The 13,929-nt window shown below is 45.3% G+C and overlaps 2 protein-coding genes and 1 non-coding gene across 8 annotated transcripts; 1 reads left to right on the top strand and 2 right to left on the bottom strand.

Annotated features, from left to right (window-relative positions):
* Positions 1-45: 45 nt before the first annotated feature.
* LOC148649790 (putative transmembrane protein 244) lies at positions 46-7,172 on the bottom strand. Of its 3 annotated transcripts, none has more exons than XM_088602946.1 (6): positions 6,463-7,172; positions 5,185-5,270; positions 3,905-3,978; positions 3,007-3,132; positions 2,129-2,173; positions 46-894 (listed from the first exon to the last, which is right to left on the bottom strand). In XM_088602946.1, the coding sequence occupies exons 2-6, from the start codon at positions 5,214-5,216 to the stop codon at positions 800-802; spliced, it is 372 nt and encodes a 123-aa protein (XP_088459072.1). In that variant the 5' UTR covers positions 5,217-5,270; positions 6,463-7,172; the 3' UTR covers positions 46-799. The 3 variants fall into 3 exon arrangements, with proteins under 3 accessions (XP_088459072.1, XP_088459070.1, XP_088459071.1); XM_088602944.1 differs by having other exon boundaries at positions 6,359-7,164; XM_088602945.1 differs by lacking the exon at positions 2,129-2,173 and having other exon boundaries at positions 6,359-7,168.
* On the bottom strand, positions 4,200-4,301 carry LOC148649791 (U6 spliceosomal RNA). The gene has a single exon (XR_015926244.1). It is a non-coding gene; the product is annotated as a U6 spliceosomal RNA (small nuclear RNA).
* Positions 7,173-7,365: 193 nt separating the features above from the next.
* On the top strand, positions 7,366-13,890 carry srsf4 (serine and arginine rich splicing factor 4). Of its 4 annotated transcripts, none has more exons than XM_088602941.1 (6): positions 7,366-7,539; positions 8,289-8,431; positions 9,658-9,770; positions 10,535-10,749; positions 12,231-12,296; positions 12,863-13,890. In XM_088602941.1, exons 1-6 carry the CDS (start codon positions 7,433-7,435, stop codon positions 13,476-13,478), a joined length of 1,260 nt encoding a protein of 419 aa, XP_088459067.1. In that variant the 5' UTR covers positions 7,366-7,432; the 3' UTR covers positions 13,479-13,890. The 4 variants fall into 4 exon arrangements, with proteins under 4 accessions (XP_088459067.1, XP_088459066.1, XP_088459068.1 ...); XM_088602940.1 differs by having other exon boundaries at positions 12,228-12,296; XM_088602942.1 differs by having other exon boundaries at positions 12,228-12,308; positions 12,887-13,890.
* Positions 13,891-13,929: the final 39 nt, after the last annotated feature.

Genomic DNA, 13,929 nt, shown 5'->3' with positions numbered 1-13,929 from the left:
CATCACCTAAAGCTTAATGAGCGCTAAAAAACCCAACTTTCAAAATCAAGGAAACGCACCTTTATTAATCCATATAAATACATCACTAGATAACTTTCTTTATTTGAATTCTTAGTTTTTAAATAAAAATGTGTTCATTTGTCTTTTAAATACAATAATTGCATTTCTAGAATGTTTTTCATCATAAGGTGTCCAAGGTATGGGGAACTGCAGATGAATTCCACATAAGGAAGAACTGTAAAATGTAAAGAACTATGAGAGCCAAAGGAATCACATGCAGAAGACTGTCAAAAAACTGGAGACATCTTTGACTAATCTCCCCAGGTTAAGCAGGTTTGAGATGTTTTGAGAAACATGCAGTCAGCCCACTCTCTTCCCCATTCTCTAGGGCACAGTGCTGAAATGTGTTGCACAAAGAGACTTAATCCTATAGTTAACACCTGGATGTACTTTGTGAATATTGGGGTTTTTCCAATATTCATCTTACCTCGGTAGGCTTTCCTGTGCTTTTAACACTACATCACTGTGCTTTATTACACTTGGCTGTGCTTTTGCTGTTTGCCGTCGTATGACACAGTACATCTTTATAAGGGGGCTGCTCTCACGCTATCAGTTTCCAGGGCGTTCCTCCCTTTCCCCGTTGTGCACGTGCAACGTGTTCAAAGTGCTTGGAATTCATGAGCGCATCAGCAGCGCACAGCAGCAGCATCAAGGAGGGCCTGCTGCTAACGCCAACCTCTGGAAAACCACTGTTTAGTTCCCAGAAAGGTCAAGCTTGTCTGCTGACCATGTCCTGGGGTCAGTAGCTGTGAAATGCAGGATACCGGTGGTCATTCTGGCAGGCGAAGTAAGCGATCAGCTGGCCGTTGCAGATCATGAGAAACAAACCGCTCCCTTCCCAGGAAAGAAGGGAAAAAAACAGTCAGGAAGGAAGTCGGGAAGGAGTAGTGAAAACTCACAATGAAGGGGGTGAGACGCACAGTCATTAACGCTCTTGGCCTTCTTTTTAACCTTTAGTTTGTAGAGGATATTTCCCCCAATAATTGTGTTACTTATTTTAACTAATTTTCCCAACCTGTTACAGTTAAGAGTAGTGATGTTACCAAACCAACATGTGAGACAGGACATTAAGACACTTTCAAGAAATGACTTACGAGACATGTTCTACCTTGAAATTCCTAAGAAAAAAAGAGTCTTAAGGTTTTTTATGTGAAAAGCAAAAACTTTTTTACAAAAACAGAACTTCCGTATATCAGGGTAAGTTCCTGACTGTCACTGTAAAAGAAAATCATTTGTTCTTAGCTGTCTGGTTAATTAACAGAAAAATGGGATAAATTCAGACCTTCTGACTTCTGCTCCCTGCTCCAATTATTTAATGGAATTAATGCTAATTAATTATAAGCTTTGAAATCACTGCTTTAAGCTTTCAAAAGACTTATAGAAGTGCATTTGTTCAGTCATGCAGATGATCTAACAGAAGTTAGTCCCTTGGAATTTCGATCAACTCTCAACTTTGTAATTCAGCCTCTTTGTATTAGAAATTCCCAAGCAGCAAATCTAATCAAATCACTTCTTGTGTACAAGACAATTTAGTATTGCTGTGGAAGGCAGCATGTTTGCACGCTACGCAATTCTGTTTTATTATACTTCTGTATATTTAGACATTGAAATACTGTGAAATGGAAACAAATTGCATAACATATGAAAATACCTGAGGAGCCCATGTATCAATTAAAGCAAAATGTTTCCTGCCACCAAAGTTCCTACTTCGAAGTCTAATAGCTAAAAAACCAACAGTATGTTGAAAATTGTTTTTAAAGTTGAAAGATAGATTTTGAACATTAAACGTAAGATATCCTTATAGGTTTGTGGGGGAAAACATGCACATGAACAACAGAAATCAGTCAGACAATGATTTGCAGAAAATGTTCATGCATATTAAAAAATAGAGAAATGTGGCCATGAATTCATCTTTACGAAACTGAAAAGTGAAAAAGATGTAAAAGTGAATAAATATCTTGTGTTTTCATAGGACTGTTTCTGAAAATCAGGAACTTAAACAGAAAATAAAGATGTGTCTCATGTACAGCAGAATTGTTATTGTTATGTTGCTAACAAACAGACTTACCTAGTGCTAGCCACCACTGCCACACGAGAGGAAACTCTAACATAACTGGAATACCAACCAAAAAGATGATTACTGCACAGTATGAACAATCAAAAGTCTTGACATACCTGTGAAACTATTAACTTTCCTTTAATACAGGAGCCTGATGCTTTCTAAAATAAAACAATTTGGAAAACGGGGATCAAGAGTTAAAGTTAATAACAAGTATTTGGAAATAGCAGGGGTCAAGAAAGTTGTGAAATCATTCTATCCTCTACTTGAATGCCTGTTGTACTTAAAAGGAATCCAGACTCTAACAGCATTAGTGACGTGCTGATGTCAAATCAAGCATATTTATTTCACGAACTAAGGTGTGGTTAAAAACATGCTTGTGAGCAATTTAGCATCCAATGATTTCCAAGAAGCACATGTACAGCAGATGATTTCCATTCAACAATGAACTACAGCAGGCAATTAAGTCTTCACTCCACGGGCATAACGCACATTTCTGCAGCCCTGGATTTGATGGGTTTTTGACATGCCCAAGCCTGTTTGAAGACTGATGGATATTATTGCTCCCTTACGGGTTTTTTATGTAGGTATGTACAAGTGAATGCTTCACTGTCAAGCTCTGGTTATCGTTTTTTGTTCTGCTATTCCTGTATATGAGTCTGTGCAGGCAGGGCTGCAAGATGATGACTCAGACTCAGTGCGGTGAGTGATCAGACCTGTGTGCGTGTTGTAGGTGTGTGACAAGAAATCAAGTGTACAAAAAATGCATTAAGACAAGACTCCAATTATATGTCATTTTCTTGATGCATTTTTCGTGCATTTTAATTTCTTGTCACAGTGTGGAGTCCAATTGGAGGTCTTTTCTTAATGCAGTCTGGGCGCCTCACCTACAGACGTCAGGGCAATGTGGATCAGAGTGACAGTGAAGGCGTAGTCCCACACCCATCTCTTCACCACGGCGGCAAACAGCAGCCCACTGCTGAAGTAGGTGAGCTCCATGGACAGCAGGTTCACTGCAGCAGAGAGAGAACAAGCAGCAGCTATTTAGACCCAGGGTCAGAAATCTCACATGGGCTCTTATCAACATCCCTCAGGAAAGCCATGCTGGCAGTAGCAGTTACCACCTTGCATCAGCTCTCAGAAGCTAATCAAGGCCAGGGCAGGTCAGTACTGGGATTGGACACCTCCAAGGAAAAGCCTTAGAGCCCCTCTGGAGACCAGCTGGTTTTTTTAAAGAGTCTTACTCAGTCAGTAAGAATGAATGTGAAATTGCCACAAGGTTCCTTAATTGCTACAAGTAGTACAATGACGTGCCTTGTTTTCAGATGGTGTCATTTGAATGACAGAATTTAAATCCACGTCAAAATCGAGGTGGTTCTGTAATTTGTGGTGGTGGAGTCACTGTTCCATCTGGACCAGAATTTCCAAACCAATGACTCAGAATTGAGGACGCTGCTGTTCTTGTGATGAAAGGCTAAACCAAGCTCCTGACTACCGGACATGTGAGCACAGAACACATGGCAACTTGGAAACACAGGGCTATCGTGCCCTCTTGGTTTGTAGACTCTGATCTTCCTGAGGTTTCGCCTTCACTTTCAGCTGAGCTGAAGCAGCAAGTCACCCAGGTCGGGCTGCACCTCAGTGGGGGAGGCAGTAACTCCTTCCCCCCGTGTGTCAAGTGCTTTGGGATCATTTGGGATTCTATAGTGCTCAACACATGTAAGGAATTATTTATTATAGAACTGGAAAAAGCGACATCAAAAGACAAAACAACAGCAACGCTACCCAGATATTTAGAGCTGGACTCCGAGGGCTCGGTCTTGAAGTCAAACGGAATGAGTCCATCGAAATGGTCGAGCCTGAAAGAGAGAAAATCAGAAACATACCAAGTACTCGCTTGCACGACTGTGTCGCTCTCTCTGCTCAGAGCGTTGTCTACTAATCAGTTCATTCAGGGGTGGGACAGTGCTGCACTGGTTAGCATGAGAGCAGAGGCCCGGGTTCAATCCCTGAGGTGCTGTCTGTGTGGAGTTTGTACGTTCTCCCTGTGTTCATGTAGGGTTTCCTCTGGGTGTTCCAGTTTGCTCTCACAGTCCAAACAAATACTAGAGTCATCCTTGCATAGGGGCTACGCTAATCTCTGTATCGTTCCAAATGTAGTATATGTGCTGCCGAAGTGTACAAAGCCATTCAAGCAGGTTAATTGCCTTCTGGGATTGAATGTATGCATGAATGCCCAGGTATGAATGTGTGCATGTCTGTGTCTGTGTGTGCCCTGCGAGGGACTGGTATAACAGCCTCACTGCACCTACTACTTTCCAGGGATAGACTCTGGTTGCCTTGCCACCCTGACTTGGATACGTGTTATTGAATGTGACATGCTGATGATGAATGTATACATATCAGATACACTAACTGACCATTCCATCAAGGAACAAGAGACATGCTGGTCACCAGGAAGTGTGCAATAGAAGGTCACCACTGTTGTTATGGTACAAAGCTAACGTACCAGTAATGTTTTTCCAATTTCCTCTTCATAGAAGTCAATGTACAGTATTTATTTTTTATTATTGTTATTATTATCATAATATTCATAATGCGGTTGTTCAGTGCACGTTCTATTACAGGGTACTATTTTACATAAAAACACTCAGATCACGAACACGTTCAGATATGCGACCAGAAATTAAAGAAATGAAAAATGTCTCGTGAAAAGACTTGTGATTGGAGAAGACGCACAACCTTCACAAATCTATCGTTTCTTTTAGAATAAAAGGTTTCCCCGCGTTAGGTAAACCATTTTAGGCTGCATGCGCCCAGTTCTGACGTCATGTTTAATTATTTGTTTGCTTTGTCTGGGTCACAAACGAATGAAACCATTTCCTGGTGTCATCTGCGTTTTTAATCCATCACCACGTGCTCCGTGTGCAGCGTCTTCGTTCGGCTCGCTAGACAGGTCGTGTCCCACTACTGCCCCCTGTAGGCACTGCGACATTTTTTGTGTCCGCATTTGTCCAAAGAGACTGTCATCTTCGAGCAAATCGAGCAAGTAAAAAAAGTCTTACTTGAAAATACCGAAACAGACGCTGCCGATCATGTAGTAGACAGTGTAGAAAATGACCAAACACAGAAGTAATTGCAGGAGTACAGTCTAAAAAGAAAAATGCAGTGCATTATTATTTTAGAAATATAAAGCATCCGTGCTCATCTCATCCCTTAAAGGGTGAGGTGAAGATCAATGTAAATACTATTTTCTTTTCTTTAATTATTGCATTTGTGTTTATGTTGTTGTAGAATCAAGCTTTTTTCAAATGCTCATGAAGAGAATTTCTGCTCAACAGTGCAATTTTTTAAAATGTGTAAACTGTCCGCTATGATAGCATATCATTTAAAAGGTATTTTTTCCTGCTTAAACACTTAAGGAAAAATCATAACCAGGATTTTATGAAACAGTACAGAGTATTTTAATAGACACTGTTACTTATATATCAGGTTATAGATTTAGAGTACATTTTCAGAACAGTACCTTGGAAACCCATATAAGCAATGTAAAAGGCGAATTTCAAACAAAGTAAATGCCAATTTAGCATGCAGATTATTTCAATCATCCTTAAAATACGTATTTTTCATCCATAGTTGAACAGGAAATAAAACCGTAAAACCATAACAAATCAAACTATATTCTGTGAAGGGCTTGACCTGTTCCTACAGCTGTTGAACACAGTCCTGTTTAATTGTGTAATACTCACATACGCTCAGCATTTAATACATATATTCCTAAAACATAATTAAAACAGAAATAAAAATTCAAACGTCGTTATCGAGCTAACAGAGAATGCCTATTATTAAATTAGGTCCCGGAAACTTTATTTTCACGTGGCATTCATTCAGATACTTTATACATTGTGTTGTTGTTTTTTTTAATTGCTTTCTTTAAAAACGTACGGTATACCGTATACACACGGTACACCGCTGTGGCAATGCCAAAGGTGATCAAGAAATGCGAACCGTTTCACCCAGGAGCACAAATAATACCAAGTACAACATAAAACAGAGAAAAAACCGCGAGGAAAGAATTAACTTGTTAAACGTACAGTGAAGCACCTTGTTAGCACTGATCCCGTTAATAACAAACGTGACATCACAAGACACCTTGTGCGTTGCGCCAAATCCATAAAAACGGCACAATTTAAAACCCCAGAGATAGGAATACGCGCCTTTGTAATACGTGTTCCATACCTTGGTGTCGGCTATTTTCCCTTTGAATGCCATACGTGCACAGTCTGTTTTTACCGGACCGACATTCGGAGCTGTTCCTATGTTTTTCCCCCTATTACTAATACCTTACTGTGCCGTGCCCATCACGATCTCCGATACTCTCTCCCTCCAGCGCTGTAAAGTGGAACTACAGGGTTTAAAGGCGCAGGGGTGTCCTTTTTACCCCGTCGGCATTGCTACCTTTAAGAAACGGGGGCAAAACCCACGAGAGAGCGCCTGATTCAGACACATTTTACGAAGAACAAATAAAGATATTAAGGTGTCAAATTCCGTGGAATAGTGCCGTGACGCTAGATGCACAGCTCCCAGGTCTTCTGGGGCTGGAGCTTCTGAACACAACGGCACAATGTGCATTATTATCGAACCTTAATAGACTCTTTTAAGCGCTGTTATAACTGAAGTAAAGAATGGAGAGAGATATAATTTTGTTATCTGCCTAGGAGAATTGTAGAAAATATAAAAACTGTAGACTGCTTAATACTTTTAGATGACCTCTACAGTTTAATACAACTAATGCGGGGGTGACAGACTATTCATTAGCTGGTCACCAGCAGAGAAACAGCGAGTTTTCACCCCTGACCCTGTGTGTAGAATCAAAATATCTGTGTTTACTGCGGGTCTGCTGGCCGGTACGTTCGCTATTAGCACTATCCTATTACAATGATATTCATAGCAGAGTTCAGGCAATCGCTGATCATACGAGAGAGGATTTAATTACGGCCGCCTTTATCATTAAAGCGACATTACGCCAGCGGGCAAAAGAGACAAGTGCCGAGCACCTCCGCGTCAGGCGTGAAGACGAAGATGAAACGAAGCATTCGAGCGGCGTTTCCAAGGTTAAAAGACAAAAAAAAAGGGGGACCCCCCTCCTCCTCCTCCCCGGCCCCCGCAGATGCACGCCCCCGCCGCGCGCAGGCACCCTATCCCCGCGCGCGGGCCGCGGAAGGTGTAGTCACGTGTGCTGTGGGGCGAACTCGCAGGCAGGAGGAGGAGGAGGAGGGGGGTGTGTTTGGGACCAGTACACGGAGCTGGGAAATGCCAAGGGTTTACATAGGGAGGCTGAGCTACCAGGCTAGGGAGAGGGATGTCGAGAGGTTCTTCAAGGGATATGGGAAGATACTCGAGGTCGACCTCAAGAACGGGTAAAGGAAAAAAAAAATATGTAAAAGAACCAAAAGGAAACTTTAACAGGAGGCCAGTCGATAAAGCACCGTGTAGCCTCGGCTCTGTAGTCGCTGTCATAGTGCACGGTGGGCCTCTCGGTGCTGCGACGGAGTTTTCCGAGCCGCCGCTCGGGCTGCGTGAGAAATAGTGAATGCAATTAATTTTTTTTTTTGCAGGTCGATCCGAGCGGCTGCCGTGCCGGCTGTCTGCGCCGCACGGTGCAGCCGACAGCGCCGGTGGGAGGGCGCATGCGTGCGGGGCTCCGGGCTGGAGTCCTCCCCGGTCCGCTTCGCCCCGGCGCGGCTCACATCGGGAGGAGAAAACCTTCTGAAGGGCGTGGGAGGGAGGGGGCAGCGGTTTTGGTCTTGCGACCACGATCGTTCGTTTGGTCCGTGCGGTTTGAGCCCGGTCGGGTTGTGTTCTGACCCGCTGGCGTTGGCGTAGACACGGACTAGCGGTTCGGTCGGAATGAAAAAAATATAAATAAAACACGAACACGTTTTCGCCGGTGAAAGCGCCACCTCTACACCTCCACCAAGCTCATCCCTCCATTTCTCGGATTTCGCTTCGGTTTCCGACCGAACCTCCCGTCTCTGCGGGAACCCACCGCTCTTGCGGGGACGGTGTCGGATAATAACACTGGCAGGTTCTCTCTTGTACAGAAAAGCAAAAGTCAGCCCTTCCTGAAACCCCCCCGTGTTTTTATTCGGACCTGTCTCTCATGCAGGTACGGGTTTGTGGAGTTTGACGACCCCCGCGACGCGGACGACGCGGTGTACGAGCTCAATGGCAAAGACCTGTGCGGCGAGCGGGTCATAGTGGAGCACGCGAGGGGCCCGCGCCGCGACGGCAGCTACAGCTCGGGACGGAGTGAGTGCGCGCGCTCAGTGCCCAGATTATTCTGATGATGATGATGATGATGATCGTAGTGTTTTAGTTAGTTTTTTTTTATTTCAAGTGTAACACTTCAATGCTTTGAACGTGCAAATATTTTTTTTTTTTAATGAAGCAAATATAGCCTGGCTAAAACAACTACCAACAACATAACGTCGATTCTGACCATGTGTATTAAATGTATTAAACTCGCGGAGCGAGTATAAAAGCTTTTTTTTAAAAGCAATAAACTGGGGGGAAAAATATTTGGTAGGAAATTTGTTTAAATCTTCCAGTTTAAACTGCTGTATGCCTGTGACTCATAATTGACCAGCCTGCTAAAAAAAATAATAAAAATAAGCCAGGTTGAGTTATTACACCTGTGTTTTGATATCAAGTGTTCTTTCTGAAATATTTTGATCGATTTGAATGGCATCTTTTTATTTTATCGTTTATTTGATCTTTTTTTTTTGTAATGTGACTGTGATTAACGCTAGAGATTTAACAAAGAACCTCGATGTTTTAATTGAAAGAGTCCTTTGAGGCTAAGATGACTGACTGCCTGTCCCAAAAGCTGGCCTTGGGGCTGCCTTTCCATGAGTGTGGCTCTTTGACCATTGTGGGCCCTTGGCTGACCCAAACAGGAAGCCATTGTGAAGACCGCTACCTTTTCCCATTAGACCTGGGTGGTGAGGATTCCATGGGGGTAGAGACAGATGTGGTTAAACTGAAATAGGTGCCTGAAAACTCTTTTTTTTTTCCATTTCCGATATTATGTTCAAATGTACAGTAACTCACCGTAAGTACTTAAAAAGTTGGCTAACAGTGAATAAAACTGGTTTATGTTATACTTTATTAACAGATGCTTTTGAAAGATAATTTAATGGTTTTACATCAAGGCACATAGTTTATAGCCATACAGCACCTGACACGTTTTGTAAACATATGATGCATGTCTTAATATTTGTGTATTGTTACTCTAGAGTCTGTGGGAGTCCACTTTTGTTATGATTGTGCGCACAAGTTAAGATAACCGTGCGACACTTTAATCCTAGAAGGCAGGGAAGCTCTGATTGTTGCTTTGTTTCTCGTGATGCTGTTGTAATTGAGCTGCCTTTTCAGATGTGAGGACACACATAGAGTATAAGCAGGGGATGTCTTGAACGGGTGCCCTCCCGGGTTGGCTGCTGAACCGGTGCCTGTCTGTGCTTGTCACCTTGAAGGTGGATATGTGTATAGGCGCAGTGGGAGAGATAAGTATGGACCTCCGACTCGCACAGAGTACCGCTTGATAGTGGAGAATCTGTCCAGTCGCTGCAGCTGGCAGGATTTAAAGGTACTGTACTGCCTGAGGTTAATTATTAATTACTGTATGAGGGCGCTGCGCATTCTGAGGGGAGCTTGCATGGTTGGGGGTGGGGGGGTGCCTACAGGGCCATATGGGGTTAATGGGTTGATGAGGATTATTAGGGAGATCAGGGCACTTGTGGGCACATGGTTTAAGTGGGCAATTGCTGACAACTACTGCTGCTCTGTTACAACCCATCCATCCTTTTACTAACCACTTATCCATTACAGTGCCGCACAGTGCTTGCCTATCCCGGCAAGCAACGGGCGCAAGGTAGGATATACCCTGGACGGGATGCAGGGCGCGCACACACACACACACACACACACACACACACACACACAATCACACACACACACACACACAATCACACACACACACACACACACACACACACACACAATCACACACACACACACACAATCACACACACACACACACACAATCACACACACACAATCACACACACACACACAATCACACACACACACACACACACACACACACACACACCGGCGCTGGTTTCCCCAGAAGCCAGGTAACCTACCGGTATGACTTGGGACTGTGGGAGGAAAGAGAAGTACCTGGAGGAGCCCCAAGCTGATAGCACCCCAGGTTCCAGCACACTGTAAATCTGAGATTAGGTGATTGCATATAGGATGGTAAACAAGGTAGGCGCTGGATTCTGGCACTAGTAGAATGAACAAAACAAGCGTGGGCATCAAGCAGTCCCGTGATCTGCTCTGCTTTAGGATTACATGCGCCAGGCTGGGGAGGTGACCTATGCCGACGCCCACAAGGGAAGAAAGAACGAGGGAGTGATCGAGTTCAAGTCCTACTCCGACATGCGGCGGGCCCTGGAGAAGCTGGACGGCACCGAGGTGAACGGGAGGAAGATCCGGCTGATTGAGGACCGGCCCGGGTCCCGGCGGCGCCGCTCCTACTCCCGGAGCCGCAGCCGTTCCAGGTAAGTGAGCGCGGTGTCCTGGGAGCGACGCGGCCGTGTCGCAGTAGTGAACAATGGTGAACGGCCATCAGGGCACGGCAGGCATGCTGTCTAACCAAATTCCAGCAATCTTGCCATCGTATCAACACAGGAAAGAAAGGGGGAGAAAAAAGGAAACCAGAGGTGTGAAAGAGATGGGGAAAAAAGTAGCGAAAGGCTATAAGAGAGAAGTATTTAAGGTCTCTCATATGTCTGGATCAGTCTGCAAGCTCTTCACGAAGTTTAAAAGGGACTGTCAGGCAAAATAAAATTTTGCATTTGATCCACAGAGGGAAAACCTAATTTTTTGACTCATCTGCCCAGAAGTCATCCTGCCAGCAGTCATCAGTGGATCGGCCTGGTTCTCTTTGGCAACCTTGTATAGTTGCATGCTCAGCACTGTGTTGCATGCACACCTCTGGCGAAATCCCAGCACTGGTGCCGGAAGAGGTGTTAGTGGGGCCAGCAGGAGGCGCTCACCCTGCAGTCCATGTGGGTCCTAATGCCCCAGTATAGTGACGGGGACACTATACTATAAACAGGCGCCGTCCTTCGGACGAGACATAAAACCGAGGTCCTGACTCTCTGTGGTCATTAAAAATCCCAGGGCGTTTCTCGAAAAGAGTAGGGGTGTAACCCCGGCGTCCTGGCCAAAATTTCCCATTGACTCTTACCAATCATGGCCTCCTAATAATCCCCCTCTATGAATTGGCTTCATCACTCTGCTCTCCTCCCCACTAATAGCTGGTGTGTGGGGAGCGTTCTGGTGCTGTATGACTCCCGTCGCATCATCCAGGTGGGGCTGCACATTGGTGGTGGTGGAGGGGAGTCCCCATTACCTGTAAAGCGCTTTGAGTGGAGTGTCCAGAAAAAGCGCTATATAAGTGTAAGCTATTATTATTATTATTATTATTATTATTATTATTATTATTATTGGTGTCCTGCGGAGGAGCCCCATCTCCACTGTCCAGCATGGCAATGGGAGCGGTGTGGTCTGGGCTCTGAGGCTTCGCTGCCTCTGGACCTGAACAGTTTGCCACCATCAATGCAGAGACACTCTGCCCCTCCAGTCAGTGTTAAGTGTCCTGTGAAGCACCACAGAATCGCAAAGTTCAGAGATTGAATTGATCTTGATTAGTGGGCATGTCAGACGAGCATATTTGCAGATTTGATTCACCATGCGCAGGACACGGTCCCAAAAAAAAAACTGTAAGGTTGTATATAGATTGGAAACTAATAGACTCTTGATATACTCTTGATTTCTCCAGGTTACCAGAGGGGGCCAACTTGCATTCTTTATCTGTTATGGGATTGTAAAGCGACCCGATATTTGGTTAGGAAAGTCATTGTGGAGAGTAAGTGTACCATTGTGGTGAACGCTTGACGTTGCAGTTGAACAAAGAGGCCAGCCTTCCGATCCAGGCAGGATTGGGGGTTTAACGTGTGCCCCTGTCCCGAAGCAGGTCTCGCTCCAGAAGCAGGCGTTCCCGCAAGAGCCGGAGCCGCAGTGGGAGCAGCAAGAGCAGCCGGTCGCGCTCCAGGTAGGAGGATCCATTCGAGAGGCAGAGCGGGCATTGGAAACGTCAAGCCTCAGGCCATCCGCGCCCCCCTCTGGCTTCAGCAGGCTAGCTTTGCCCATTGCAGCACAAAAGACAGGAAGTATGTCAACACGGTAATGAATCCAGATCCCCCAGTTTTTCCTCTCTTATACAGTAGGTGTGCAACTCAATCTGTATCTGAAGCCTTCAAGAAAGGCCTTCCGTTTTCATTTCTAGTCTAAGCTACACGCAGAACGTATTCTCTCTGAACCTTTGCATTGTGCGCAACTGTTTGTTTTTCCCATTTGAAACCCCGGATCTAACCTTGCTGAAGCATCTAGTGTAACTGTTAAAAATCCCAGGATTTGCAAAACTCTGAACAGGGGTGTTCAGCCCTTTCTTGCTAGAACTGCTCTGTGAATGATGGAAGATGTTTTATATCTTTTCACGAAGATTTGATGTTTTTTGGTGTCATCGGTGGGATCACCTCTCTCCAGCCTGACAAAATAAAATATCGGTCTTTTCTTGACTTCTGTATGTCGTCATGCGTACGAAAGGGTTTTTCATTTATTGTTTTCAAGGTCGGCCTCCCGTTCCAGGAGCAGGAGCAAGAGCCGCAGCAAGAAGAAGGGGAAGAGCCGGAGCCGGAGTCGGAGCCGGAGCAAGGGGGAGGACAAGGAGGGCAGGGAGCGCAACGACAAGGGGCGGAAGAGCCGGAGCAAGGAGAAGAGCGTGAGCAAGGCCAGGGGGCGGAGCCCGGAGCGGAGCCGCAGCAGGAGCCGAACGCGGGGTAAGAACCGGAAGGAGAGCCGGAGCCGGAGCAGAAGCAGGAGTCGGAGTCGCAGCCAGAGGAGCAGGAAGAGAGGCAAGCAGGACAGCAAGAAGAGCAAGAAAGACGACTCCTGCTCCAGGTCGAGGTCCAGGTCGGCGTCCAAGGAGAACAAGGAGCACTCCAGGAAATCTGTCTCCAAAAACCCAGAGCCCAAGAGCGACGGGGAAGAAGACGCCCGCGCGGATCGCAGATCTGGGTCTCGATCCCGCTCTCGATCTGCCTCGAAGCCCAAGATCAAATCCCGCTCGGCTTCGGCCTCCCCATCCAAGGCCAGGTCTCGCTCGCGATCCGGGTCCAGGTCCGCCTCCCGCTCCCGGTCACGATCTCGCTCCCGGTCCTGATTTGCTCCTGTTTTTTTCTGATCTTGGAGTGCGTTTATACTCTGCTGTTGGGTCTTTAAAGTTTGCTTGCTGTTTGTTCTAAATTTCCATGCATTCACCCCTGCTGCTTTTCTCTTTTAAAGCTTTCTTTTTTGAATAGTGTTGTCTCCGTAGCGTAGTGCCGGGATGTTCGTAAAGCTGGGTTTGTCACGTGGATTGATCACCCTGAAGATCAGAAGGCGTTGGCAAGAGAGTTTCCTTTCAAATAAAAAGGCCTTTCATCTAGTAACCCTGGGTATTTTTCAAGTTGTAATTTCAGATGTCCCTTCTTCCCAAGAGCGCGGTGTTGAGATTTTTATTTCCATTACCTTTCTGCCACTGGTACTGAAGTTCCCCTTTTCACTTTTAAAATAAAATTTGTATTTTTGCCGGATGTTTGTGCTTTTTTTTCTTTTGTGCAGCATTTATTCTT

This window comes from Lepisosteus platostomus, chromosome 13, assembly GCF_059453375.1.
Source record: "Lepisosteus platostomus isolate fLepPlt1 chromosome 13, fLepPlt1.hap1, whole genome shotgun sequence".
NCBI lineage: Eukaryota > Metazoa > Chordata > Actinopteri > Semionotiformes > Lepisosteidae > Lepisosteus > Lepisosteus platostomus.
Note: the sequence above shows the minus strand (reverse complement) of the source record. Positions and strands in the feature narration are given on the sequence as shown.

What these genes read in the sequence shown, in the direction of transcription:
- LOC148649790 (XM_088602944.1), bottom strand. Translation starts at nt 6,391, where the DNA reads ATGGCATTCAAAGGGAAAATAGCCGACACCAAG. An exon ending in GTCCAGCTCTAAATATCTGG is followed by an intron (nt 3,133 to 3,904) that starts GTAGCGTTGCTG and finishes TCTCTGCTGCAG; the next exon opens with TGAACCTGCTGTCCATGGAG. An exon ending in CATTGCCCTGACGTCTGTAG is followed by an intron (nt 2,174 to 3,006) that starts GTGAGGCGCCCA and finishes TTGGTATTCCAG; the next exon opens with TTATGTTAGAGTTTCCTCTC.
- srsf4 (XM_088602940.1), top strand. Translation starts at nt 7,433, where the DNA reads ATGCCAAGGGTTTACATAGGGAGGCTGAGCTACCAGGCTAGGGAGAGG. An exon ending in GCAGCTGGCAGGATTTAAAG is followed by an intron (nt 9,771 to 10,534) that starts GTACTGTACTGC and finishes GCTCTGCTTTAG; the next exon opens with GATTACATGCGCCAGGCTGG. An exon ending in GGGAGCAGCAAGAGCAGCCG is followed by an intron (nt 12,297 to 12,862) that starts GTCGCGCTCCAG and finishes TGCGTACGAAAG; the next exon opens with GGTTTTTCATTTATTGTTTT.